Source organism: Heliconius melpomene, chromosome 14 (genome assembly GCF_056956725.1).
Source record: "Heliconius melpomene rosina isolate 202511_hmr_F chromosome 14, ASM5695672v1, whole genome shotgun sequence".
Taxonomy (NCBI): domain Eukaryota; kingdom Metazoa; phylum Arthropoda; class Insecta; order Lepidoptera; family Nymphalidae; genus Heliconius; species Heliconius melpomene.
The window spans coordinates 9,622,365-9,650,269 of NC_140402.1; the positions used below are offsets into that span (position 1 = coordinate 9,622,365).

The 27,905-nt window shown below is 38.8% G+C and overlaps 4 protein-coding genes and 1 long non-coding RNA gene across 7 annotated transcripts; 3 read left to right on the forward strand and 2 right to left on the reverse strand.

The window, feature by feature from the left end:
- The first annotated feature begins 1,079 nt into the window (after positions 1-1,079).
- Positions 1,080-6,539, forward strand: LOC146532352 (transmembrane protein 209). 2 transcript variants are annotated; one of them, XM_085197351.1, is made up of 7 exons: positions 1,080-1,318; positions 1,400-1,528; positions 2,250-2,425; positions 3,672-3,933; positions 4,734-4,825; positions 5,706-5,818; positions 5,890-6,539. In XM_085197351.1, coding segments are annotated over exons 1-7 (1,341 nt in total). In that variant the 5' UTR covers positions 1,080-1,316; the 3' UTR covers positions 6,457-6,539. The 2 variants fall into 2 exon arrangements, with proteins under 2 accessions (XP_085053477.1, XP_085053478.1); XM_085197352.1 differs by having other exon boundaries at positions 5,709-5,818.
- Positions 6,540-8,141: 1,602 nt separating this feature from the next.
- Positions 8,142-9,719, reverse strand: pch2 (pachytene checkpoint 2 protein). The gene has a single exon (XM_085197789.1). The coding sequence runs from the start codon at positions 9,563-9,565 to the stop codon at positions 8,300-8,302; it is 1,266 nt and encodes a 421-aa protein (XP_085053915.1). The 5' UTR covers positions 9,566-9,719; the 3' UTR covers positions 8,142-8,299.
- Positions 9,720-9,945: 226 nt separating this feature from the next.
- Gbeta5 (guanine nucleotide-binding protein subunit beta-5) lies at positions 9,946-13,726 on the forward strand. Its single transcript, XM_085197792.1, has 3 exons — positions 9,946-10,303; positions 10,514-10,650; positions 12,515-13,726. The coding sequence occupies exons 1-3, from the start codon at positions 10,183-10,185 to the stop codon at positions 13,322-13,324; spliced, it is 1,068 nt and encodes a 355-aa protein (XP_085053918.1). The 5' UTR covers positions 9,946-10,182; the 3' UTR covers positions 13,325-13,726.
- Positions 13,727-13,882: 156 nt separating this feature from the next.
- Positions 13,883-21,477, forward strand: Bsg (immunoglobulin domain-containing protein Bsg). Of its 2 annotated transcripts, XM_085197790.1 has the most exons (4): positions 13,883-14,230; positions 15,800-16,087; positions 18,566-18,731; positions 20,307-21,477. In XM_085197790.1, the coding sequence occupies exons 1-4, from the start codon at positions 14,155-14,157 to the stop codon at positions 20,926-20,928; spliced, it is 1,152 nt and encodes a 383-aa protein (XP_085053916.1). In that variant the 5' UTR covers positions 13,883-14,154; the 3' UTR covers positions 20,929-21,477. The 2 variants fall into 2 exon arrangements, with proteins under 2 accessions (XP_085053916.1, XP_085053917.1); XM_085197791.1 differs by lacking the exon at positions 15,800-16,087.
- Positions 20,758-27,497, reverse strand: LOC146532356 (uncharacterized). Its single transcript, XR_014878763.1, has 3 exons — positions 26,990-27,497; positions 26,746-26,811; positions 20,758-26,277 (listed from the first exon to the last, which is right to left on the reverse strand). It is a non-coding gene; the product is annotated as an uncharacterized LOC146532356 (long non-coding RNA).
- Between the last annotated feature and the right edge of the window lie 408 nt (positions 27,498-27,905).

Here is a 27,905-nt window from a genome sequence, read left to right on the forward strand (position 1 = left end):
GGAACGACATCGAATTGCTTTTAGTGCGTGCCCTGCGCACATAAGTTCTTAGTTGATTATACGTCAGTATGTTGTGTGACAAATATATTCAATTTAATTAGATCTAATAAAAGTCCGCGACACCATATGTCTATCTCTTAAAAATAAGTGACGATAAGGCATTTTGTGACGAAAAATAATTGAAAATTGTAAGGTGGATTTCATTGATTTTTATTTCACATGTAGGTATATTGAAAAATTACGAGTGATTTGTTGGTTTGTCATCATGACGGTAATTTAATGAAGATAATGTTTGGCTTTTATAGCATGTAATTTGTACGTATACTTTGCGAGAAAATGTAAAATTAAAATAATTCAACGCTCTGTTTACGGCCGCTAGCCTACTTCTAGTCTCGCGGGGGGCGTCCGCCACCCGCCGCCGCCGATGATGTGTTCATGATTGAATGTATCAAATGCATAATAAAAGTAGTATAAGTTGTAGGCGGGTGGAGCCGCGAGTCTTTGGGTAGCTACTAGCTACAGAGATGCTAACAACACACGACAAGAACAAATAAGTTGTAACTTGTAACAAGCATTAAATAATAATTTCGACGACGACATAGCCCAATGAGAACGTTATGGCAGTGGCGTAGCTAGGGGCGTGCGAGCGGGCATCAAAAGGAAAGGGGCATCAAAGTCGACGATTATCTTTTTGTAAAGGTAGCCAATGGCATCAAGTCCCCTAAGCCGCACCGGGCAGCAAATACCCTAGCTACGTCACTACGTTATGGCTTAATTGTTCAGAGCGCTTGGACGGTTTCCAACAAGCGCGGGTTCGCGCTCTACGTTCAAAATTTTATATACATTTTTAATTTTTTTATATATACATATATATAATTTATCTACAATGTAATCAACTTCAAATGTACTTTTTAAAGAAAATGAAAATTTAATTACATTAATTTTATAAATTAATTACATGTAAATATTTAAAATAAAATTTAATTAATTACATGTAATAATTTATTTTATCAAATATACTATATTTCAATGTTCCTTAACGTTTATTACGTTCCAAATTGTTTGACATTACCAGTAAATGACATTTCAAGTTGTCTGTTACAAAATGACATTTATTTTAAGTTTTACTTTTGTATAAGTAATTGTATGGTAGTTTTAGGCTTAGCATTTCTAGATTTTAACGCCGTGGTTTAACTGCCGCCTTTGTAATAATGACCACGGTTTTATAAAATACACCACAGTGGTCAATATTTTATAGGACACGGATAAGTTTAAAGATGTCAATGTCTGTTTCGTCTTAATATTTCTTTACAAACATGTAAGCTTATTTAGAAAATGATGTTATAAATCGAATTAAACGTCGGCTATCTGATGTATAGTGAGGTTATGTTTATTTTAGGTCTTCCAGTCCAAACTCTATACTGCTTCAACGAACTATCGAGTTGAACTACAGAAATAAGAAACGTTCCAGTTCTCTAAAATGGATTGTTGTAAACGCTGTACTCTTGTTGGTTTTCGTTTATGATTTGTAAGTATTGATACTTTTATATATACTTTATTATAAAATATACCGCGTTTATTAACATGCAAGAAAAAAGTTATTATAAATACAACTTATAGTACTCTGTCTGTTGGCTTCTCCTACTCATAGTGTCCAACAAGGAAAGGATGTCAATCTACCAATTTTTTGTCCAATCCTTAGCTAAACAAACGACACATCACATCTATATAGAAGAATATGCTAGATGTGACTTTATAGTAGTTGTGTTATTTTTTTGAATGGGCTATACTGCTGTTGACCTGAGATGGTCTTTAAGCATCACCAAAAGACAGGGACCACAGTAGTTCGCCCCTGAAGAATAAGTATGAGTTTTGATAGATGCTCGTAATAGTGGTAGGAGTAGGGGTCACGATCGCTGGGAAATGCCCTGCAGGTGGGGATTTTGAGAGCACTTATGCACAGTTTGAGGATCTTAATGTCTTTCCTTTTGTATGTTACCCCTTTTTTATTTTTCCAATAGCAGTATCCTTACACTTAGTTGGAAGTATTTATTTCTTTTTTCAACAACATTTTGTGCATGACCTACATTACAAAACTCTTTCATCGTTTGGTGACATAAATTTTAGATCCACCATAACACTGGTCTTTAACAAAAGCAAAATAGTGAGCAAGTTTTATAGAATTTTTTTTTTGTAATTTAAGACTGATAGAATAAATTAGCTATTTTTTAAATTATATTTTGTTTAAGGTCTTGCAAGTGTCCAGGATATATCTCAATATTACATTATGTAGAACTGATATCTGCTGCAATAATGGCGGCTAACTTGGTGCATTATGCATTTTCACTGATGCCCAGCAGAGCTCCGAAGCTGCCTCTATCTCCCAATCAACAGAAGTTACTTGGAATATTAAATAAAGATGTTGGTAAGGAGTATTGTTTACTTTAATAATAATAATAATAAAGCCTTTATTTGGTATTTACAAACTATTTTAACTTAAAATAAATTATTAATACTAAGGTCTGTTAATCTATTTGCCAATTGGCAAAGACCTCCTCCAATCTTTTCCACTCCCTTCTATCAATTGCAACTCTGTGCCACATTTTCCCTGCCACCTGTCTTATATTATAATCCCATCGCTTTTACTGTACCATTGTGTGACTAATTTGCGCCACCTATCTTTGCCTCTGATTGTGTGTCCAGCCCATCTCCATTTAAGTCTCTTAATGTTTAGGATTCCATCATTCACTTTAAGTATTATCTTCATTTTTTAGTTTAAGAACATTCAGAAAAGCAATGTACAATGTTTGTTTTTGGTTCTGGATTGGTTGTGTATGTTTCTTATCATAGTTATTTCTTTTAACAGTTGGAGGGTGGTAGTTAACTACCCCACATTGACTCTCTAATAGTTTGAGGGCCGCCTTTATTTTTCATGTTTTAGAATGGGTTTATTTTAGTAAGTTTTGCTGGTTGTAATAGATTTTTACTGCTGAAAGTATTTGGAGTAGATGAAGGTGCTGGAGAGGAGGGCATTCTTTTGCATTACTCCGCCTCACTTTTATCACGAAATATTAATTTTAAATTTTTTATATTCGCATATTTTCCGCTGGCTTCTTTAATTTTCGGGTATGATGAGTGTTTTTTTTCTGTAGTTCTTCTTTCGTAAGGTTGTCTGTGACGTAGAATCCCTTAACTAAAATTTACTATTTTTTGAGATTTCATTTCTACGCCAAGTCGGTTTTTATTGTTGGTTTTTTGACCAATTCTGTATGTATTGCTTACTTAATTTGTATTGTTTACTTTACTACAGCTAATTATTTTAATAGATTTGTATACTGAATTAACCTAACTTTACATTATTCAGTATACACACATTATTTTTCATTTTATCAAAAAATACTTTCTAAAAAAATCAGCTTCAAGCTGTATCTCGTACACGGCAGGGTAGGCAGAGGGAATCTTGTGTTAAGACACTCTATTTCCCATTTTCCGCCATATTCTAGAGGTATTGCGTGTTGAGATGGAAATATATATTTTAATAAATATTTCATCCCTTCAAGTGGAGATCAAACCCACAACCAGCAGATTTGACGGTCACACTTTGTGCCCCTGCACCACGACTGGCCTCAAATTAAATAATTTAATTCATAAATGTGTGAATATAATTTCAGACTCCTCATTTGTGTTGAGCAACAGCTCCCACAAGCAGATGAACGACAGTGAGGGTGAGAGCTGGACGGTGTCGAATGCGGAGTTGTCTCTGTCCCCGCGTTCGTGGCGTTCCGCCCCGTCAACGCCGCCATCACCGCCTTCTCCACACTCACCGCCCTCGCCAACCTCGCCGCCCTCGCCCGCCTCACCGATACACTCCTTGCTGGACACATCACATGATCATTTCATTGCCGATCAGAGTTCACTGTCTGAATATCTCAAGTAAGGACATGTGAATGTTGATCTTTTTTTATCTCTAACTTTAAATTCAAATTCAAAATACTCTTTATTCAAATAGACTTTTATAAGCACTTTTGAATCGTCGAATGAACATATGAACAAAATGCTGATGATAAGTTCCTGACCGATTTCGGCCACAGGGACTGACATCTGGCTAACAAGAGCTTAGTTGATGAGCTCTAATGTGACTGACATAACTGACTTTACCAGAAAAAGTTCGAAAGGCAGTTCTGCTGAGAAGAGCCGGCAAGAAACTCAACAGATGCTCTATTCAAAGTCAATGGTATACTTAGTTTAATTATTACATTAGCTGACAGCTATCCTGCATGACATTCAGTACACATTAATTCCATACATGTTTATCCTCTAAATATTCTTGTACAGTGTAATAAGCTTTACTTGTTAGAATTTTTTTTACAAATATTTAAAATTTTGGAAGGGGCAAACTTAGAATACACTGAGGAATTTTATTATATACACGTATACTCAGACCCATAAAAGATTTATTAACTTTTTGGAGGCGAAAACTTGGCATAACAATCTTATCTTTATTTCTCGTTTCTATCGTATGTCTATCGCTATTTTTACTGTGATAGTTTATATTTTAAATATTATAATATACAAATTGTGACGCAACTGTAATAATACCTGCATCTTTAAAAGCATCTCGCAGATAATCTCGCGCTCTTAGGTTATGGATATATCTCACGGCTCTTTTTTGGAGAATAAATATTGAATTTATATCTGAAGCCTGCATGCTGTAACAGCAAGTGTGTCTGCAGGCGCTGGTCGGAGAGAGCACGCGCGGCGCCGTCACCGCCCCCCGCGCCCCGCGCCCCCCCGCCCTCCTACCACCTCGCCGCCCTCGATGCGGGTACGTGCCAATACATTTCGCTTTGTGTGAATCAAATAAAACACACAATACGTCCAGATTACGGCGGAAAGTGTAGTAAAATTTTAAGAATGATTATTTTTATTGTCGATTACAATTGACACAAAAAAGTAACGGTTTTAGCGCATCTACCGTTCGCCGTATCCGAGCGTGGAGTTGATTTAATTATAAAAGAATTTATTCGGTCCAAATATAGTAACCAAACACCGCGGTATAGCCTTCGACCATGTTCCCGGCGCTAATATTATAAGGCAGTGCATACTCTGAGCGCGGGCCGGTAGCATTAATTAGCGCAGGGGTTCCCAACCTTTTTCAGCTCGCGGCGCAGTTACAAGTTTGATATTTTTTGACGGCACCCTACCCAAGCTAGTTCGCTATTAGAAAAAAAAACAATCGAAAGAAATAGATACCTACACTAATATGAAATTGAGTTTTATTTATTTAAATGAGAAAAAAACAATTAAGACAATAATAAAGTACGACAGTTCTTAGTCAATTCAATGTGACGGTTGAGCTTGGTGGTCTCCGCACAGTTTCTCAAGAGATTTTGAGATTTCCGATTTTAGATTTAGGAACTAACTCACGGCGCCCCTTTTTACTTTCTATGGCGCACTAGGGTGCCGCGGCGACAGGTTGGGAACCCCTGCATTAGCGTATTCATTGATCATAATCAAATAGCAAGCAATAAAGCAACGTTTATTTGAAATATTATTTTTTATTATCAAGTCGCTAATCTCCAGCTAAATAGTGTAGGCCACGTCCCCTACATTTTGGTCCTTCGAGTCGATATCATTATATCATTTTATGATGTTGTCTACAATTTAATGAAATAATTAATTCTACATGACCACGACGTAAACAGTAGCAGGAAGCAACAAGCTAGAGGAAAGCTCGGAGGCGGGCGCCGGCCGCGTGTGGCGCCGCCTGCACCTCGACCCGCAGCAGCTCACACAGTGGAACCTCAACCTGCGCCTGGTAAGTGCATGTCCGCCTGGTGAGTGCCTGCGCCGCCAGCCAGCCCAGTACATGTGTGCGTCTCTGTGCAGTGGATCCACGTGACCGTGCTGCAGCGCCTGGAGCGCGAAGTACGGCTCGCGGACGAGGCGCTGGCGCGTCTGGCGCTGTGCGAGGCGGGCGCGCTGCGCGCCGGCCGCGTGCCGCCCGCGCGTCTGCGTGCGCTTCCGCCCACCTGCCCCGCCGCCGCGCTAGCGCCCTACCTGGAGCCCTTCGCCGACCAGCGCTACTTGCTTCGCCGCCTCGCCGCGCTGGCTGCCGCGCCCTGCCTCAGCGCTTATTGCTGGGACGGCGGCGCGCCTGACTGGGAGCCGCCGCGCCCCGCCGACGCCGAGATCCTGCAGCACCTCGTGGCTACGTACCTGGCGGCGGTGGCGCCCGGCGAGCGAGGCCTGCGCGTGGTGCGCGTGAGCGAGCAGCCGCCGCACTACGCGCTCGCGTGCGGGGGGGAGGTGCTGGATCCGGGGCGCGGCCGCAACAACCTGCTGCATACGCTGCTGCTGCTGCTGGCGGCGGCGGCGCGCCGCGACCCGCCCGCGCTCGCACGCACGCACCTCGGGCCCGCAGGCCTCAACATGCTTTGGATCATCGGCCGGTGACCGCCTTCTAATATATATTCAGGTCCAAACTTTACATTGAATTTAAATATTTGAATAAAAATTCGATGAGCACACTATAACAACTAGTTTCATTTTTGTTATAATTAGTTAATTTAGCTAGGCTAAATTTAGTTAAGCTATTGTGGTACTTATAAGATGTTCCAAATATTTATCGAAAAAGCGAAATCACTATAAAACACAGTTGTCAAATAAACAAAAGTATTTTTATAGTAAAACATGAACTAATACTATAACTAAAATTGCAAATTATAAATCTCATGTCCTGTTTTGAGCCGACAAAGAATGATCATGGTTCATATTCCATTGCATTTCATGCAGGCCTAATAGCCAACAATTTTTGGCCTACTAGGTGGGTGAAGTCACATGCCATGTCTTTCGATTGTAGATATTGGACTTAGTATTTTAGTTTAATATGTTTAAAATTTGTATATTTCAAAAATGACATCTTTTGTCATAGGTGTTTACATAAATGTATACTGCATTTTTAGGAATTTAGGTGACAATATAACAATACAATATTTCCAGAAAGTGAGTAGGTTACAAGTTACTTTATTTTGAAAATATAACAATGTATACATATTGGTACCCGTGACTGTATCCATGAAATTATTTTTTAGACTTAAGTACATTTATCTCCAATATAAAACTGTTTTACTTAAAAAAAAATTTTTACTTTTTTATTTTTGTTTCTGTTTTTTTTTTGTTTTTTGTTTTTTGTATTTTTTCTGCTTGTTTTGGGTTTTTGTTTTTTATAGAATTTGTTGTTACCATTTTGTTCCCACGAGTACCGGACATTTTTACGGTCGACCCCCCCAGAGGTCCAATAGAGGGGCGAGGCTATGTACAACAAGATGTCCCTGAATCTTGAGGGGAAAACGCTAACGACATATCATTTTTATCCACCCTAATGCCATACAGTTCTCGGCGCGCTTTTACCTTTTACCTTAAGTTGGGTGGTGTATCCCTAGCGACGTATCATTTTTAGCCACCCTAACGCCGCACAGTCGTCGACAGGATACCAGATCTTGACTTGGGTAGGAGATTCATATTGTAATTTTGTATAGTATACTGTATTATACTTACCAAGCCCTTTATTTTGATACCCATATTGATGGGATTGAAAACTACATTATCCGCCATTTTGTAGCAGTGGCCATTTTTGCGTTTGTATAGTGCACTGAATTCTACTTGACAAGCCCTTTCATTTGATATCCATATTGATGGGTTTGAAAAAAACTAAGTTGTCCGCCATCTTGTAGCGGCGGCCATCTTGGATTCACAATAATATTGAATATGGATAATTGTATTGTCACCAGAATCAAAGGCGTATACCAAATTTCAGATCAATCGGTTAACGGGAAGAGGGTTAAATTTCAATTACTAAATTTGACCCAAACAAATAAATAAACAAATGGGGTGAGCTAAATACAAGCATTTAATAAAACCGTTTAATAAAAACGCGATATGTGACGCGATATACTACTCCCTCTCCAGGAAACAAAATATTCAATGTTTTAATTTCTTTGCTCTGGTGTCGAGGAAAAGCCCGGCGTCCACTCCGCCACTCAACACCTCCAGAACTCACCCCTCTACCTACCCTGCTCCATGCAGTTTACAGCGTGCAGCTGAGAGAAAATAAAAAAATATAGAGAAGTAAAAATAAATTTAACGTTACTGTGAAATAATTTATTAGAATATTTTTTTTATTCATTGGGCAGAACTTTAAATCACATACATATAAAATTTGTTGTCTTCTTATTAATTAGGTAATAATAACTACATTGAACACTGAAATGCACACACAAGTACAGTCATTTAGTTGTCAGTCGCCGCCATCGAGCAGGTCGTCGGCGTCTCGCAGATGCTGCAGCAGCGCAGCGTGCAGTGCGTCCAAGAAGGCGGGCAGCGCGGGCGGCGGCGCGGCGGGCACATGCAGCGCGCGCGCCAGGAAGGGCAAGCGGCGCAGCGCACGGCCCGACAGGTGCGCCGCCGCCGCCTCGCCCGCCACCGCCCACAGGCGCAGGGACGCACGCGATCCCTCCGTGTCTGCGAAGCGAGCCCCCTCCAGCACGCGCAGCGCGAACAAGCGCTCGCAAGGCGCCACGGCCCCGCGCGCCATCAGCTCGGCGCAGCAGCCGCGCAGGATCTCGTAGGTGGCGCGCGCGGTGGGCGGACCCACGTGCCGCTTAATGTCGGCACGGTCCACGAAAGCAACGTCGATGGCACCCGTCACGTTTGAGGTGGTCAGCACGAGCGCGTTGGGGTGCCGCTTGAGGCGGTCCAGCTGCGTGAGAATGGCGTTGACGGCCCGGATGGAGTCCGAGGGTTCCAGGCCGGCCAGGGCGGCGCGCCGCGCGTGCGCTAGCGATTCCACTTCGTCTACGAGCACACAGGCCAGCAAGCGCGAGTCCTCCACTATCTCGCGGATGCGATCAAACAGCTTGGCCACCAGCTTGCCACTCTCCGAGAACCACTTGGAGAACAAGCCGTGCGCGTTGATCTCGAGTAGACGGGCGCGCGGAAACCTGTCTCCTAGTCGGATGGCCAGTTTCTGCGCGAGAGCTCGGCACAGGCTTGTCTTGCCGGTGCCAGGTGGCCCGTGGAGCAGAACCACGCGGTTCCAGCCAATCACGTTAGGGTCTACGCCGCGGTCGGCGAAGTCGAAAGCGGTCTCTACGAATCGAAGCGTGTCCTCTTTCAGTTTCGTATCGTACACTAGGTTTTCCCATAGGCCGTGGAACTCCTCGCTAGGCAGCGCCCAAACGTCCGCCGACGCCAGCTCCTCGCCGGACGCGGTGTCCGTCATACTGTCGGTCTCGGCGCCAAAGCTGTCCAGAGTGTACACATGGTAGACGAGCTCGCACTCTGTTACATTTACGTCGGACTGGTGCTCGACGTCGCAGAACGTGATGCACTGCACATGCTCCTTTAGTTCCAAATGTTCATCCAGTTCATTGTTTGTGATTATCGCGCCCGGGGTTATTGAAACAAAGTTAGCGAGGTAGCCGTGAACAATGTCTTTGATGAAAGTTTTACTTTCATGACTTTGTCGTTTTTGAACAACTTCTACATGTAGAGGTAGATTCATATTTTCTCCTTATGAAAATTATTATTCTGTAATATTGTTCAAACACACTACTTATTACAAAAAAGGAAATTTATTTAAGTTTAAATATTTAAAACATGTACGACAGTTACATATTCCTGACTGAATGACAAATGTGACAAATGACATTTATGTTTTCATAAATTGACAGATAAGCAAGCTAAGTAAGTTAAAAATGTGGCAAACATTACGGTAGCTTAACAATATAAATCTACACATTACAGCCACAAAGGAAATTTATGTAACAATATTTTGCATTAAATATTATAAATATTAAACTCAACGTTTAGCTGACACTACACTGGTGTGTGGCGAGTTATCCTAATTTCTAAACAGTCCCGGCTCGGCGCTTGACATTCGCTCGGAGTTTCAACAGTCTCTGTAGTCTCTGTAACAGTGTTATCGATTCATGAATTTAGATTCAATAGAAGAATATCGCTGGATTTGATATTTTTAGATAAAATGTTATTAATATAAGAGTTTTGAAGTAGCGATTTCAGCAATTGCTAGTCGCTGTGAGGTGCGGGGTGACGTTAAAGATGATTGTGTAATTTCCTAATACTATAATGTTGTGATCGAAACTAAAAAGAAGAGGAACGATGGCGGCAGACACGGCAGTGTCTGCGAGCCCTGAGGAGACTCTGGAGTCTTTGTTGCGTGAAGCAGAGGCTCTCAAGCAAAAGTTGGAGGAGGAGCGCCAGAAACTCAATGATGTTACATGTAAATATTATCTAATCGTATATCACTCATCTGACAGTTCTGTTTATTATAATGTTTTGGTTTAACTTGATGTATTTTCATAATATTATGTGTTATATGTACTATTCTTAATCTTAATTCTTATACTTTATACTCAACAAATAGAACTTCAATGAAGATGCATAATATTATTCATATTGCTTAATTACATTATTTTAAATAATTGTTTAGTGTCGTGTGTTGCTGAAAGATTAGAGGCTATCAGCTTTCCTACTCTAAAACTGCGTCGAGTACTAAAGGGACATCAAGCCAAAGTCCTGTGTTCAGACTGGTCTCCAGATAAGCGTCATATTGTTTCTTCTTCACAGGTCAGTTTAATTATATACAGTAGATTCTTGATTATCTAGTTCATATAAAAATAGAGGATAAACAATTTTTTTAGAGTATATATAAAAAATTAAGCATAGCAGAATTTAAGCAACTCATTAGTTTCTACTGATGGCCATAACAAACACTATCACAAATGAATGAGAGTAGGATTCAGACAATTAGGTTTGTACTGTAGTTCCTTTAATCTACTTATAATAAAATTGTAACGGATTGGTGTTTGTACATGGAAGATAACAAGGAAGGACCCATATTAATGTTATACAACAAATAATTAATAAACTAACTAATAATAAACAAACTAATCTCAGAATAGGCTTAACTGATTGGAATGCAGTTTTCACTATTGTATTCCGGTGAACTTTCGTTAACATATACTTGTTTTATTACAATCGGTTCATAAATGAAAAAGTTATACCAATTTAAAGTCGTTTGTCAAATTAGATAATTGCTATAACAGCTATTTGCAAGCAAAATTAAATCAATTCTCAAAACACTTTAATTACGATTTATTTAATTTATAATAAAATAGATACCAAAGTAAAGTAATTAATCCAGTTTTAGGGTTCTGTACCTCAAAATTATAAAACCGAACCCTTAAAGTATCACTTTGCAGCCCGTTTGTCTGTCTGTTAAGACCATTTTACTTGTGATCATGTTGAGGCATCAATCTAGAATAAACCTAAAAACCTAAATACCTAAATCTAGAAGTTAAATTTAAAATACAACACAGTAAAAAAATTTGCATTTATATTTATGTGTGTAGTTTTTGCTTTATTTTATTATTCTTCATAAAATGGGCTATGCTATCAAAACTTATATTTGCAGTTCATTTCATACAAAATACTTATTTTGTATGAAATACACTTGTATATGCCTGCAAATTTAAGTTTGTTAACTTTATTCACCACATCATCAAACCGTATAAGGTATTTCCCAATCACAATTCTGAAACTGGTACAAGCGCTTGAGAGATGAGTCCGACTCGCGCTTGGGCGGTTTTTTCTTAAATACATTTAAATAGACATTCATGTATTTCAAGCGGGCATAGTCGCACAGGGGCCACTAGTGGATAATAAATTGTAAAATATGGTCTTTTGATAAATTGTACTTCAATGCATTTTATTTTTGTTTGGGTCAATGCTATCCTATACATAGCAGGGTAGGTAAAGAAAATCTAGTATTAAGACAATCAGTTCCCTACTTTTCGCTGAATTCTGGAGATATTGCATGTTGAATGGCGTAACTCAATACCGTACCTGCCCTATGATTAGACTGAGGAAATAAAAATAATATCAGCTTCACGCTCTGTGTGCTCATGCGAACCCTGCATACAGCAGGGCAGGCAGAGGCAACCTAGTATGAAGACCGGGAGGGTCCCAATTTCTGCCGAGTTTTTCGAGGCATTGCGTGTTGAGTAGCGGAACTCAACGTCGGGCCTTTGCCTCAATTCCAGTGCGAAGAAATGAAAACATTAATAAATAATTAATCCAATCAATCCTTCGAGTGGGGATTGTGTCACAACCTGTCGTGTTGGTAGTTGCGTCCTTGTGTCTCTGAGCTACGACGGCCTTAAATCAATGCTAATTATTATAAACAAACTTTACGGCGATGAGTTCCGCCACTCAACATTAGAATTTTCTCCAGAATTTGGCAGAAAGTGGGAAATGAAAGTATTTTAATGGGAACATAGTGTCTTAACACTAGGTTTCCAGGTTTTCCCTGCCTAACCATGTATGTGAGGGATGCAGTGTGAAAAAAACACTAATTTGGCTGTAAACTGCAAATATCGACTTTCTTTTTATTCCTGATGTCTTTCTAAAATAAATAAACATTTACTTGCAGGATGGTAAGCTGATAATATGGGATGCATTTACTGCCACCAAGGAACTCACAATTTCCATGCCCAGCACCTGGGTGATGGCGTGCGCGTACGCGCCCTCCGGCAACATGGTGGCCGCCGGCGGCCTCGACAACAAGGTGACCGTGTTCCCGCTCGGTAGTGGCGAGGAGGAGCCCGCCGCGCGCAAGCGCACTGTCGCTACGCACACATCCTACATGTCGGCGTGCCTGTTCCCTAACACGGAACGCCAGCTGCTGACGGGCAGCGGTGACGGCTCGTGCGCGCTGTGGGACGTGGAGAGTGGCGCGCTGCTGCAGAGCTTCCACGCGCACGCCGCCGACGTGTCCGCGCTGGACCTGGCGCCCTGCGACACGGGCGACACCTTCGTGTCCGGGGGCTGCGACCGCGCCGTGCTGGTGTGGGACATGCGTTCGGGGCACGCCGTGCAGGCCTTTGACGCGCACGGCTCGGACGTGAGCAGTGTGCGCTTCCACCCCTCGGGCGACTCGCTGGCCTCGGGCTGCGACGACGCTCTCGTGCGCCTCTTCGACCTGCGCGCGGACCGCGAGGTGGCGCGCTATGGCAAGGAGTCGCTGCTGTTCGGTGTCAACTCGGTGGAGTGGTCGCTAAGCGGCCGCCTCGTGTTCGCGGGCTACAGCGACTACACGGCGTGCGCGTGGGATGCGCTGCGCGCGACGCGCGTGTGCGTGCTGTGCGGACACGAGCACCGCGTGTCGCGCGTGCACCTCGCGCCTGACGGCACCGCGCTCGCCACCGCCTCCTGGGACACCACGCTGCGCATATGGGCGTAACCACCCTCCACAATCCCGACCGCCTCCAATAAACTACCCCTCTACCACGTCTTTCATTTTACAATAGAATACAGTTCCTTGACAACGTGACACTTGCTTAAAATACAGATCCAAGCGTGCCCAGAGTGATAAACCAAACATGTTTCAGAAGTAGGAGATTTAAATACAATTTCGCTAAACTCCTATATGTTTCGCAATATGCATTGGTCCAGTTAATATTTGGCAATAAATAAATGTAATTAAAAAAATTTTATCCTCCGCAAAATTGGAAAATGACTAGTTGTTGAATCTATAGTCTGTACTCAAGATTTTTTTCTTTAATTAGAACGCTTCTTTGTTTATATTTCATAGAACTGCTGTAAATTGTTGCTTTATAAAAGTCATAATATATTATTTAATAAATTAGTTTTATTTTCTTTATACTGATAAAATATGGGTGATTATGTTTGTTAAAATCTTTAAGTACTTCTTTTAGCTGCGGATAAAAGGGAGTATTTTTTAATTGATGAGAAATGAATATGGCAACATTTCAAGCTATGAAGTTTGACGATCAATAAATAACTCAAACGAAATTTTATGTATAATCTGTGCTGAAATATCAATTGACATCTGACAGCACAGCTGTCTAAGAATAAGGACATTTACTCGCTTTTCATTGGCTCATAGTAGTTATTGCTGCGCCATTTTGCGCACCATTGTACCTCCGCGCCTGGTGCCTGGTGGTGTCCGGTGGTCTCTAGTCGCATTCTGTAATCAGTTGTAGTCCTAATTGGATTCTCTGATAATTAAATTTCACTTCTCGTTGTATTCTGGCCGGAGTCGTCCCCGCCATGACGAGACGAACTGCTTTGTGTTGGCCACTGGCACTTCTATTTTTAGCGAGTGTAAATCCATCGAAGGCACAAAGTAAGTAGTTATATTTTATTTAATTATATCTTTCGTTGAACCTGGTTGACGAGAATGTTTTCTGTTCATTTGAGATAGTGGAAGTGTTCCTGCATGCGTCAATATTTAATAGGTCAATGCGACAATGTCCTAGTTGAGGGTTGTGATGGTGATGTCATGGTAGTGTCGCTTTTCTCATAATAATAAGTCGCACCCGAGGCCATGCATTAGAATATCATTTTTCCCCATTAGAATGATGAAAACTAATCACTGTTGTTACTATCCAGTTTCGAATTAGTTAATATGAGCTACAAATGTTATTTTAATATTTTATACTTGAGGAATTTTACATTACCTGTTATTTATAAATCTACTTTATTTGATTTTATTTAAATTTAAGTCATTTGCATATTCTGCTTACAGTTAACAATATTATAAAAATTGTTAAGGCATGTTATAATATAAAAAAGTTCTAAAATATAAATGATATCAAAAACCTAAAAATAAATTATATTTTTATTTTCATATTTTTAACTATGAAAGATATAGATAATGTTACACATGTAGGTAAAACTTAGTTATTTATTGAAAGTAACCTTGTCTTAATTTAATTCTAGAAAGTTTCATTTTCAAAATAAAAAAAACCTTTTTAAAATGTCATTAAGAATATTGGACATAATATTTTGTATAGTTTAAATCATACAAGCATTCATTTTAGCCTATAGGTATTTTTATTATTATGTAACTATTGATAGCCATTTTAGTAATAACATCATATCCTGATATTGAGTTAACCCTCAAATCAGGATAATAATAACTTAAGAGGATACATATTTAATTAAGAGAGAATAAGAACCTTTCTTTTGGATGATGTTCGATTTGGTATTTGTTCTTATTTATTTTAAAAAAATACTTGTCTATCCCTATCATCTCTATTATCTTTAAGCAATACTTTCAAACATAATTTTCATATGATTACAGTATTTGTGACAATAAATTTAATTGTGAATCGTTAAAACCATCACTGAGGTTGTGGAACCGCTATCACACTGGTATTGAGATAGTCCTATCTTGTATATCGTTCTACAAATACACAACTGGCTTTGTTTGTTAGCTTTGCAATTACTTTATACTGCGTGAGATGTACATAATTACACTCCAGGGTTTTTACTGTGTTAACACAACTTAAGATAACAAAAAAACAAAATACACAAAAAATACTCCCCAGAAAATTACATTAAATTTACAAATACTTGTTGTAATTCATCTATTTAGTTTACGAGTTGCGAATACAAATATTCAAGTAATGACATTTAACTTGTTTTAATGACCTTCATTTGAACTTATTTTTTAAGACAACTTAAGAGAAATTAAACCGTAGATTCTATTCATATTGAGCGCTAATGTTTTGCCTTTAATTAATGTTAATGGAAATAGGACAAGGCATTATTGAATGTCCTTAAACTATTATGAATCAATTATCCATTGTCAGTAGTCACCCAATGAGAGGACAGTTTCCATTACTTAATGATAGAGTAGTAACTTTCACGACTCGCATTCGGCACCGTCTATGGAATCTGTCCTTTAAAGTGCCCCTCGCGGCGGCGGAGGCGGAGGCCGAGGACAGCCGCGTGGCCGTGGCGGCCGGCGCGCCGCTCACGGTGGAGTGCCGCCTGCGCCCCGAGCAGCGCGCCGAGTGGCGCCGCGATGGGCAGGCGCCGCCGCCCGACATGCGCGCCGCTCCCGAGGCGCCGGCGCCCGACGCGCGCCTCGCCGCTCGCCTGCGCGCGCCCGCCGCGCGCCCGCAGCACGCCGGCCTCTACACATGCAGCCGCGAGCGCGACCACCGCGTGCGCGTGCTCGTGCTGCCCGCCGCCGGTACCGCCCGCCACCTCTGCCATCTCCGCGGCCTCTGTAGTGCTCGTCGTATCTAGCAGTAGCGCTTCAGTTGTTAGCTAGTCTTGCCTATGTTGAAGTACGCGCTTCATGGCCGTGACGAGAAAAAGTGCTTCCACACGTATTTAACCGATCACCATTTTTTATATATTTTTTGAAATTTCTTTTAACTTATCTATTCTAATTTTCCAATTTTGGTTTGATATTAAATTAATTGTAGCTTTTAAGTGCTCATAACAATAAATATTTCTTAATAGTAATAAGTAATGCTATTAGGAAGCCGATAGGAGATAAAAAGAGCTCCTTACACTTTCGTATTTTGACTCGGTTGCAGTCTGTAAAGACAAGGTCGATCGATGAGTCTAAAAAGATCAAATATATAACGGCCGTCTTATAGTCGAATACTATAATAATTTAATATAAACAGGTGTAACGCGATCGCGGTCGTCTATGGGTAGAGGACCTCAGTATCTATCCATTTCAACTCCATGTCATAGGGGACCTAAAAGGGAACTTCGGGCTAAAGCGCAGCAGATTAATATATTGGGGAATTCCTTGTACTCGGTTACGTACTTGTATCTTTAAATGATGCGGTGTTCCTGGTAAAGATTTTATTGATTGAAGAATAACTTGTAGGTCTCGACTGTTCATCCTAATAAACTATTGGGCTTGTTTATTTTCATATTTTGGTATTCGAAACCAAATTAATTTTTTACACTATGTCTAATGGCGTCCCACAGCCGCCATAATAATTTTTTTAACGTAACCTATCTAAGAACACTTGGGCTGCTAAGACGAATCTAACGATACCTAATTATTAGATATAATTACGTAAATCCGTTCAGCGGTTCTGGGGATATGTGGTAATAAAGAATATTACATACATACAAGATACGCGCGAAAAACATGGCACTTCCTTCGCAGTCGGGAATAAGATAAATTTTATTAAAAACTTACGAGGGCTGTAGCGAAAAAAAAATGACTAGTGGTTTTTTTCCAGAAGTAGGTACCTAATTTTAAAAAACTACTAACTTTATTATAGTGTTAGAAATCGGAAGCGGTTGGCGTTTTTAATAAACACGATAAAAATGCATACCGTCAAGGTATATGTTTCCAACGTACTCGGACAGAGGTTCCACAAGGATAATTACAATAAGTGACATGTATCACTCACTAACAACACTATACACTAGATACCTATTTATCTTTTTTATTACCGGTCAATTTCCTTCGTGTGTTTTCCATACAACGTGACATTGGCGAAATGAATTGTGCTCAACTGGCACGCTCGAAACACCATATATCGAGAAATCAATCACTAGATACCTTCCAATCAGGGCTTCCGCCTACAAGCGACTGTTCCCGTTAGACACAATTTCACCGCTTTTATTGTCTTTTAAATCTGGGTAGATTTAACACGAATATGCTAACAATAGAATAATTTTTTGAAAGTTTCATAGCATAACATTAAATATTGTTATTACGAGAATTGATTACATTTAAATCGTTTTTTAATTATTGTTTTGCATTTTTTACCAGGGTGCTATAATCAGACAATTTTTATTAGGTATAAATATTTTGTTATTGTAAAGCGCAGACTCAACAGTCAGGTCCCAAATTCGCAATTCTCAAATATCCGCCGAATCTACATGAAGATGAAATGGGGGCACTGAGGTCCTCTACCCGTAGACAACCATCATTCGTCATGCATCCGTCGTTCATGTTACACCTGTAGACCTGTGACTCAGCGGCCGACCTGTTGTCCTCGTTTTACGCGGACGACCATTCTGCGATTCATAATCAATGTACATTATCTGTATCTTATATGTATGTTATGTATGTCATCAGCTCGATTGAGGAGATTAACTAGTTATGTCTTATCCACAAGTATTGTTTGATGTTGAAAAAACAAAACTAAACTCCAATATAATATAATAGAATATAATAAGGAAATAATGTGTTCTATGCCAATGCCGGTGTCGCGCCCGGACGCGTATCAGGGACATTGTCAGCGTTTTCTGTAAATATCAAAATTATTCTATTTACTCATGTCTTTTTTCTTATAATTGTAATCTAACTATCGTTTGCACGTTTATATTCTCAACCAGTTATATATTTTTAAGTTTTCATTGCTTAAGAAATTTGTAAAGTGCCACAGACCGCCGTCCATGGACTCTATGGAATCTATGGACACTGTCAGGCTGCTGTGGATATTTTAAAGATTTACAATATTTAAATATTCACTGTTCGTTCTCAAATGTTATCTATTAGCTGTTGAAACTTTTTAGATACACCTTTTACATCCGGAGCACGTAAGCGTTGGTAATTGAGCGTCTCCCAAAGTAATGACAATATATGCATTCAATATTATCGTGTAGGTTATATGTAAGAGTAGCGAGTAGAGTAGGTAGATAGTGGAGTATTTGCGGAGGGCCAGTATTAAAGCGTGATATGTTGCAGGCTCGGAGGCCGCCCCCGCTTCGCCGGAGCCCCAGGCCGCGGTGCCCAGCGCTGCCCCGGCCGCCGCCGCCGCCCCCGGAGACCTCGCCGACGTGCTCTACGAGGTGCGCGGGAACATCTCGCTGCTGTGCCGGCTGCCCAACGAGAACAGCCTCGCTTACGTCTGGTACGTACTTCGGGGCTGCTTATTACTATTTATTTAACAAAGCCACAAAGCAAAAAATAATTAGTAGACTTGAAACAACGAATGTTTGACTTTGATTTGGTATTCGACCTAATACAGAATACTTAAGAAAGTGAAAATGGGAATTTATTATTTCTTCCCTGTTACTATGAATGCCGTCTATCGCGACGCGGCATTCATATTTATCTATATATATAAAAGGACTTGTCCTCACTGACTGAGGTAAGACGCAGGCACAGCCGTAACCGCTATGCGTAGAAACGTGAAATTTGGACAGCTGTTTACTTTCGTAATCTGGACATCCACTAAGAAGGGATTTTGAAAAATTTCAACCCTAAAGGGGTGAAATAGGGGTTCAAAGTTTGTATGGAAAATTTTTTAAATCGGCACCGATTTTAATAAAATTTGAAATTTAGATTTTTAAAAGTATTTAATTGAATACGTATTTCATCGTTTTCTAGAATTCTCCCCCTAAGGGTGCAAATAAGGGGTTGAAAGTTTGTATCGAAAAATTCTTAAATCGCCACCGATTTTTATAAAATTTGAAATTTAGACTTTTAAAAATATTTCATTGAACACATGTTTCATGGGTAATTAGAATTCACCCCTAAATACGTAAGCGAAGCTGCGCGCGTCCGCTAGTTATCGAATAAATCTGTTTCTACTTTCCATTTGATGGGGCTCTCTGTCGGCGGTATTTTTTCTACTATTATCTCGCATCGGCCAAATAGTTTCGCCTAATAACTCTGGGTTCTATTTGTTACATTACTATTTGTTTGTCTTCCGTTAGATCTGAAGACAGACGGCTTTATCACGTATGATAAGGAGTTGGTCGATGAAATCGCTAAAATTCGTACGCCATTTTAAAGTTATCAATATTTTACAATTAGATAACCCGCGACGAGCTCATTGCCTGTTTCCGTGCGTATAATTGCTCGACGTCACGTCTGCCGCGCCCCGCTCCCCGCTCCCCGCTGTGCACAGTGACAGATGGCAGTACGCTCTCGTAGAGATTGTTCGGATAGCGTGTTGTTGCGCTATCTAGCTATCTACATATGTCAAGTGCTTGAGGCAAAAAGGGATCTCAGATAAGCTTAAGAAACATTCACCTATGAGACTAAAAACGTCTTTGAGATATTTATAGATCTGTTTTGACATGACGACCATAGGTTCCGACCTTTAATAGATATTAACTAGATAGTTTTCTATAGAATTAACGGATTCACCATTTTCTTGAACATATATTTACTTATTTATTAAGAACATATAAGGTCGGGGCAAAAGTATTTTCGTATTGTTCATACAAAGAAAAATATTTTTTTAGGTATAATTTTTTATTTATTTACAATATGTATGTGCCGTTTTGATCGATGACTGTATTAAAACCAAACAGTTACATTCAGTACAACCAAAGAGATTGATTACTAAATGATATATTGAAAATACGAAAATACTTCTGCCCCGACCTAGCATATACATATATTTACTTACTTCATACTTATATTATAACTCTTTTACATTTTAATGTAACGTGTATGTTTGTGGTGTCCATTGCAGGAAGAAGAACGGCAGCGACGTGGAGGCGGCGCAGGACCTGAAGGGCCGCTACGTGCTGGAGCGCGGCGGTGCCGAGTTCCACGTGAAGCACTCCGTCGAGGGCGACTTCGGCAACTACTCCTGCGCGCTGGCCGGCCGCGACGACGAGCAGCGCTGGGCCGTGCGCGGGCGTCCCTACCTCAAACTGCCTGCTAACTCCAACGTGGTAGAGGGGCAGAAGCTGAAGCTGGTATGCAAGGTCATCGGCAAGCCCTACCCGCGCGTGTCCTGGCTGTACTCCAACTCATCCGACGAGGCGGGCAACTTCACGGACGTGCAGGCGGCGCTGGGCGCGCGTGCGCTACTGGCCGCTAGTGACCAGGGAGTGCCTGACGGCGCGCTGGTGCTGGAGGCGGCAGCGCGCGCGGACGCGGGTCGCTACCGCTGCACGGCGCCCCAGGCCTCCGCACCTGCAGAGACCGTGCTGCGCGTCAAGGACATGTACGCGGCGCTGTGGCCCTTCCTGGGCATCTGCGCCGAGGTGTTCGTGCTGTGCGCCATCATTCTGCTGTACGAGAAGCGCCGCACCAAGCCCGAGCTCGATGACTCCGACACCGACAACCACGACCAGAAGAAGTCCTAGGCCTCGTCGCTCGTCGTCGCGCACTTGTTATTTAGTTAAGATAATCTTACGAAATTATAGAGAATTTTTATCTTATTCAAACTTGTCTATATTCTATACGAACTTAATATAATTGCTTTATTTGTATTGTTTACTTGTGTTGTTCTTCGCACATATCGTTGTATGCTTTTATTATATTTCGCGCAGTCGCCATTTTCATCTCGTTTTAGCGTACTTAAGAGTAATTGTTAACAAAGTAGTGTAATGATTCCCTCGACTGGTGGCTTCCGGCCTCGGCCCCCGCCCCCGCCCCCGTCTCCGCACTGCCACTGATACCACAACTATCACTACTACTACTTCATTTATCAATGTGTTAACGATCAGTTAGATTCTATTTCGACAACAGAAATCAGGTGGTGTAAGCAGAGTTGTCAGTGTCGGCGGTGTCAGCAGTGTTGACGGTGTCAGCGGTGTTAGCAGTGTCGACGGTGTCAGAAGTGTCGGCTGCTTGCTTACGTGTCATGTGATATAGAGTTGATTGTACCTACGCAATAAATTATTCCGTTTAAATCTGTAATTTTATTTCTCCCTTTGTAAAATCAAACATTCAAGATTTCAACATGAAAAGTATTATGTTCTATATTATAATAAAATAGTTAAAAAATACCTTTAAATTGAATATATTTGCACAAACAAAATTGGGGGCCTTAATATAAATAAAGGAATCATATTCCTTTTATCCAAGATTTTTTTATTAGTCTATTTGATTAAGTACATCTAAACTAAAATCAAAGTAATATTTATTAATAAAATTTTACTATTTTGTTCTTTGTTATAATAATAAATTTATTATTATTCGGACAAGTTCAATTTTTCAGTATTAATTACTATAAATTAAATACTAATTACATTTCAACGTCTATTTGTCCTTTGGCAAAAGCCAATTTAATCTCTTTCCATATCAACAGTATATGGTCGTTGCGCTTGCCAAAACCGTTATGTGTTTTTAGTCAAGTTTTCAGGAGAGACAAAAAACTATCTTATTTATTAAATAATAGCTTTATCAAAAATTTATAAATGCAATATGGTGACAAAATATATTATGTTTGAACTGAGATACACGCGAAAATGATAAAATGTACCCTTCATCTGTAATAATTTTTATTAACCATTTTGATGCACATATCAGAATTGTCTTGTAGCCACCATTTCTTACAAGTGAAAAATATGCACATATCAGTTTTGTAAAAGAACATAATCAGATTTATTTAGTGTTATTATGAGGATAACAAAAATGTATTAAACTTAAAACAATAATGTATAATAATGATAAACGTAAGGAATTGTGGTTTGGCGCTTTTTTACGTGAAAATGGTTAATATGATAACGATAAAACAGTACGGTACGTTATATTAGTCCTATGGTTATTAATACTAATAATAATTAACAAAAAAAATGTTTAATAGAAAACTATTCGAGTTTTCTATTAAATATTTTTTTATTGTTGTTAGGTTTATAGACAGACTAAGCCTTTAATGTTTATCCCTTAAATAACTAAGTAAATTTGAAGTAAATAAAAAGCGAATTCAATAAGTATTGCAATAATCTTTATCAAGATAACTAAAACTAAATTTAAGTAACACTTTCGCTTTCGTGCCGCACATATACATGGACGTATTTATCGTTACTACAGTACATCTCTTTGCCTCGAACTCGAATATGGATGACCAAGGAATAGCGCCGCGCGCGCGTGCCAGAGCTTAATGCCTGAAATTAAGTTCCGCTAAAAAGCTGTTAGGCGAGCTCTGTCTTCTTTGGTCATCCACAAGTCGAGTGGTTCAGATGACATCTCTCCTTTAGTGCTCCTGTGCTGTCACCTGTGCTAATGGGTCTGTTTTGGTACTCTTATTCAATCGGTATAGTCCCAGACTTGTGGAAGAGCGCTCTTATCCACCCGATCTCCAAGAAAGGCGATGGTTCCGATCCATCTAACTACAGCCCTATTGCCACCCTGGCTCTTGAAAGTGATGGAGACCATTATCAATGGCCAGCTTTTGATTTAACTAGAGAATCACTGATTGATTAAAGACAGTCAATATGTCTTCCGCCATGGTCGCTCAACCAGTGACCTTCTGGTTTACCTAATCCACCGGTAGGCTACGGCTATTGAAAGCAAGGAATAGGGTCTGGCAGTTAGTTTGGACATGGCGAAGGTCTTCGATCGCGTGTGGCATGAGGCGCTCCTTGCAATACTTCCATCCTATGGCTTTCCGAGAGTTTATGCAAGTGGATCGCTAGCATTCTTACTGGGTGCAGCCTCAAGGTAACTGTTGACGGTTTTTGCTTGGAGTACATGCCCGTGAACGCTGTCCCCCAAGGCTGTGTGCTGTCCCCTACGCTGCTTATTCAGATTATCAATGCCATGTTAGAGGATTCTAGAATGTGCATTCTTCTTGTTTTGGTATGCTTTTTCTTTCTTTGTGTACCTCATATTCTTCTAGTGACAAATTTTCTTTGAATACGGTGCACATGTCAAATTAAAACTTTATCAGCTTCCAATTGAATGTAAATAGTTCTCTTTATTGTATCCTCCTAAGAGGACGTTATCACGTCGAGTGTATTTTTTTTTATATTTGTTACCTTAGAACTTTTGACTGGTCTTTACTTTGATTTGGTCTATTTCTGACAATTTTATCCATGACAAAATCATATAAGTCTTAAATTTGCATTAAGTATGTGCACAGCAAATGGAAGAATAACACAATATCATGCTAACCGATTTCGATGATTCTTTTTTTATTGGAAAGGATACACTTTAAGGATAGTTTGATGAGAGTTTGGCTATGTTCTAATTATGGGATCCAGTGGAAATCGGTTTTTTTTAATTGTTATACTTATTGTGTACTTCAAACTTGTGTGTCGTGCACTTGCTCTGCAGTAATGATTAAACTTGAACTCTTGGCAATAAGCCTAAAACCATTCTCACAGGCTTCTTACAGAAGCTGACTTACAAGAAGGATTTCTTGGTTTACTTTCAGAAGATGATTCTGGTTTGGTGGCATACAATTGCTTAACCCATGTATTAAAAGTATCGTTAGTTAAGTGTCTTCTACAATTGTATTAAGTACGCCTTTCCTATAACTCTCTGCTTCGCATTGAAGTCGCGCTTTTTTTATTGTTGTATATTTCATTAATATCCATCTCCTTGAAATTTCCAGCCTCCAGCTTGTTTATCTAGTATGAAGTGACCAGTTCCGAGTTCGGCTGACTTCCGGCTTACAAATTCTCCAGTAGCTTCATCTAGGTACAAATGAGTCGTATTTTCAACCAATACTATACTTGCTCGCTCCGAATCTGCTATTTCCATCGGCAGTCGCTGAGATTTGAGCTCTGTCTCATTATATATCGATAAGGTAGAAGTGGAAGGGACATACTCAACCTGATCCTCCAAAAGTTCTGTACCAAAAAAATCTGTAGCACAAGGCTCGAGTGACGGTTCCCCTTAATGTATTACATTACATAATGTAATAACATTTCGCATCGGATCATTGCTGCTGGGTCATAACTGCACATAACGAATTTGTCATTGCCAAAAATAGAAATGAAGTGCACATATCGATTTTGTTAAATCGACTTCCAGGCGGAAATACTATATATTTGTTTTTGTAGGCTATGCAGAGTACTATTTTAATGCTATTTATCGAATAAAAAAAAAATCAAAAAAATACACATAACGGTTTTGGCAGGCGCACCGACGATATACCAAAGTCAACCTTACACATATATGGCATACATGATATACAAAATACAAAATGATATGATTTAATAGATTCAGGTACATCATTCCGTCTCTGAAAATTCTGTCAGTTTTGGCAATCTGAGAGCTGAATTATTAGAGATCAGGTTAAAGTGAGGTTAAGTTCGTAGCAAATACAACTACTATAAAATAGGTGATTACTTACTGAGATAAAAAGCAGCATTATCTTTATTTATACAGTTACATATTCACTAATAAAAGTGTTAAATTAATTAAAATTAACAAATATTTTATTTTCGTAGTTCTGTAATTGATTATATCGATTAAGGATTTAAAACTATTTTTCTCCGCTTCTAGATTGCTAATTGAATTGATTACCAAATATTGTAGAATTGAAAAAAAATATTATTTTTTTTAAACCGTATCTTAATTCTTTACATTTGCCCACAATTGTGTCTTATAATCCCGTATATTCTCTTTAAGTATTACTATCGACATCTTTCGATACTATCGTTTTCTAGAAATTCATTAGTATCGATACTTTACTGACTGGGAGATACGATACTATTGCATTTGTCCGATAGTATTGTACCCTTTTGAACTATCGATAGTTTCGATACTATCTATTTAATCGATCAGATGGGCTTTTTTAAATTAAAAGTATCGATAGTTTGGCAACACTACCCATAGCAGCATTCCAAAGGATAAAATACTATGAAAATAGCTATAGTAGACTAGTCTACTACTAGTTTCGACGTCCGTCATTTGTTTTACTTTCTTAATTGCGAACACAGCAGAGCTGAGTTGCAAGTGATTCCAGATGGGTGTTCGATTGGAGTTTGGAATCTACAGTAATTTTTAAGAAAATAGCTGATTCGCACAAATTGAGAGTTTCTCCTTTAATTATTAGACTAAAATTGTTTTTTAACATTAGGTATACAAAACTCAATACATTTTGTTTTTTTAACATTTAACATTAGATTATTAACATCAAACCAACGAAGAATATGCGATAATGCACTATATAAAATCATTAAAGTAAATTAATTAACCAGTTACTTAAATAAAAATTATTAAAATAATTTTGCTACTGTTTTGGAAAGTGTGCGAGTACGTAACTCTCTTGCAGCGTATTTTCAATAGAGACAATATCCAGAGACTACAGAGTAGAGTTCTACAGATGTCGCCACTCGCCACTTGTTTGACATTTGTGCGACGTAGTGACGTGGGTAAATAAAAGACCGACAGTATGAGGCTTTATTTCTACAAATTGTACAATGTTTATGCTTTAAAAATACTATTACATTTTAAAGCATAATAAATTCAAAGTAATTTTTACTAATACATCAAGCTTGATGAATCTGAATGTTTCTTATTAAGTACATAAAACAAAGATTTTTACAATTATATACAAAACAATATTAAAACATGGGTAATGACAAAGTACATCAGCTTTATAGAATTCTAAATTATAAAAGGAATTATTTAATAATATTATTATTTAAGCATTTCAAAATAAAGTAAATATTTAAATCGAACAAATGTGGAATAATCTTATTATTCTTTCTATTACCTTCTTCTTATTATTGTAACAATGATTCCCGGGATGACGCCTAAATAATAGGAAAAAAAAAAGAAATATTTAATATATTTTAAAACTTGTCATTTCCTATTTTAGATTTTTTTATAATAATTTAAACATTCTACAAACATGCATTTTCCTATCGTGTAACATTGTCTATTTTTTACCGTACAACCTCCTTCGTGTCTTCTCCATACAACGTGACATTGGCAAAGTGATATGTGCTCAACTAGCATGCTCGGAACGCCAGATTTAAAGAACCATACCAACATTCTACAATATAAACCTATTTTCATATAGCTATACATATTTTAGCCATAATGATGAGAAGGCATTCTTTATAATTACATTAATATGATTCTAATGGACTAACTTCAATGTAAAATAAATATTTTTGATAGTTTATGAATAACAGACAAAGCCATATCAATAAAGTTACTTTTACCTTGCAGGAAACATTCTGTGATTATTTTAAGCATTTAAATGTTTATTTAAATACCTGGATAATGTCCTGTCAAGCTGAGAATGCTGTACTTTTAATAAATCTGACCTCATCAGTGAAACCCTAAAAAATGTACAAAATTATTATGATTTTCATCATAAGTAAACTTTATGAATTTTATTTACTTTAAAATATACAATGATTAATAAGTAAACTAATCTTATAGAAGTACTTATCTATATTCTATACAGTTAAATTAAAAAAAGAAGTACATGTTTATTATAATACTAGTAGTACATACCACTTATGTTGTCTTCAGTAAGAGAGAATATTAAGTGTATGGAGTTTTGTACCCATTATTTTACTTAGGTTTAGAATTGTTCAAAAGATTTTTTTTGTATAGAATTTTTAACATACTTAAACAATGCAGTTAGTATAGTCTGGCAAATATGTTATTGATAATGGGAAGCACGCGCGGCAAATTGCGCAGAAAGCGTATTTTGATGTCTGCACATAGACATCCCCTCACGCCGGACCGATTCCCCGTAAGGGCTCGCGGGGAATCGTTGCGGGGTGTGACCGGGCTACGGTACAGTCGAGTGCAACGCTATCAGTTCATTACTATGAAATATGAATATAATATCATATGATAGCATCATATATACGGAATGGCGTAGTAGAGCATATTTATCTAGTTATATTATAAAAATTAGTAAAAAACACCAAAGCAACATGCAAAATGAAGATATGGTAAATTGAAAAATTAAATAAAAAACTGAATTAAATTATTATAATGAGGCCACATACAAATCTTCTCAATCCAAATTCAATAAAAAAAGTAAAATTTAAACAAGCAAACAAATACAAGATTTTGGCGTTAGGCAACATGCAAAATCAACTTATGGGTAAGTAAAAATTTTTTTAAATAATGGAAATAGAGGTCTTAACAAATAAATTATGTTAATAAATTATATCTCCAAATTAAATCAAAATTTTATTACCGTTTTATTTAAAACGTTAATTAATGCATGCAAGAAAGTAAAAAATAAAAATTAACAAATAATAAAGCAAATAATCAAAACGGTAAAAGGCATTTTTGTTTACAATTAATTATATTCTTGTTTGAACAATATAGTGTGAGCTCGATAGTATCTTTAAAGATGTGTGGGTGCGAATTTCCTGTAAGGACGTAGCGCTCACACTGACGCAAATGGCAA

Excerpts from the sequence above, each read along its gene's own strand:
- LOC146532352 (XM_085197351.1), top strand. Across the intron at positions 2,426-3,671 it reads AATATTAAATAAAGATGTTG|ACTCCTCATTTGTGTTGAGC; the intron begins GTAAGGAGTATT and ends ATATAATTTCAG. Across the intron at positions 5,819-5,889 it reads GGAACCTCAACCTGCGCCTG|TGGATCCACGTGACCGTGCT; the intron begins GTAAGTGCATGT and ends GTCTCTGTGCAG.
- pch2 (XM_085197789.1), bottom strand. The coding sequence starts at position 9,565 with ATGAATCTACCTCTACATGTAGAAGTTGTTCAAAAACGACAAAGTCAT.
- Gbeta5 (XM_085197792.1), top strand. The coding sequence starts at position 10,183 with ATGGCGGCAGACACGGCAGTGTCTGCGAGCCCTGAGGAGACTCTGGAG. Across the intron at positions 10,304-10,513 it reads GAAACTCAATGATGTTACAT|TGTCGTGTGTTGCTGAAAGA; the intron begins GTAAATATTATC and ends ATAATTGTTTAG. Across the intron at positions 10,651-12,514 it reads ATATTGTTTCTTCTTCACAG|GATGGTAAGCTGATAATATG; the intron begins GTCAGTTTAATT and ends ATTTACTTGCAG.
- Bsg (XM_085197790.1), top strand. The coding sequence starts at position 14,155 with ATGACGAGACGAACTGCTTTGTGTTGGCCACTGGCACTTCTATTTTTA. Across the intron at positions 16,088-18,565 it reads GCTCGTGCTGCCCGCCGCCG|GCTCGGAGGCCGCCCCCGCT; the intron begins GTACCGCCCGCC and ends GATATGTTGCAG. Across the intron at positions 18,732-20,306 it reads AACAGCCTCGCTTACGTCTG|GAAGAAGAACGGCAGCGACG; the intron begins GTACGTACTTCG and ends TGTCCATTGCAG.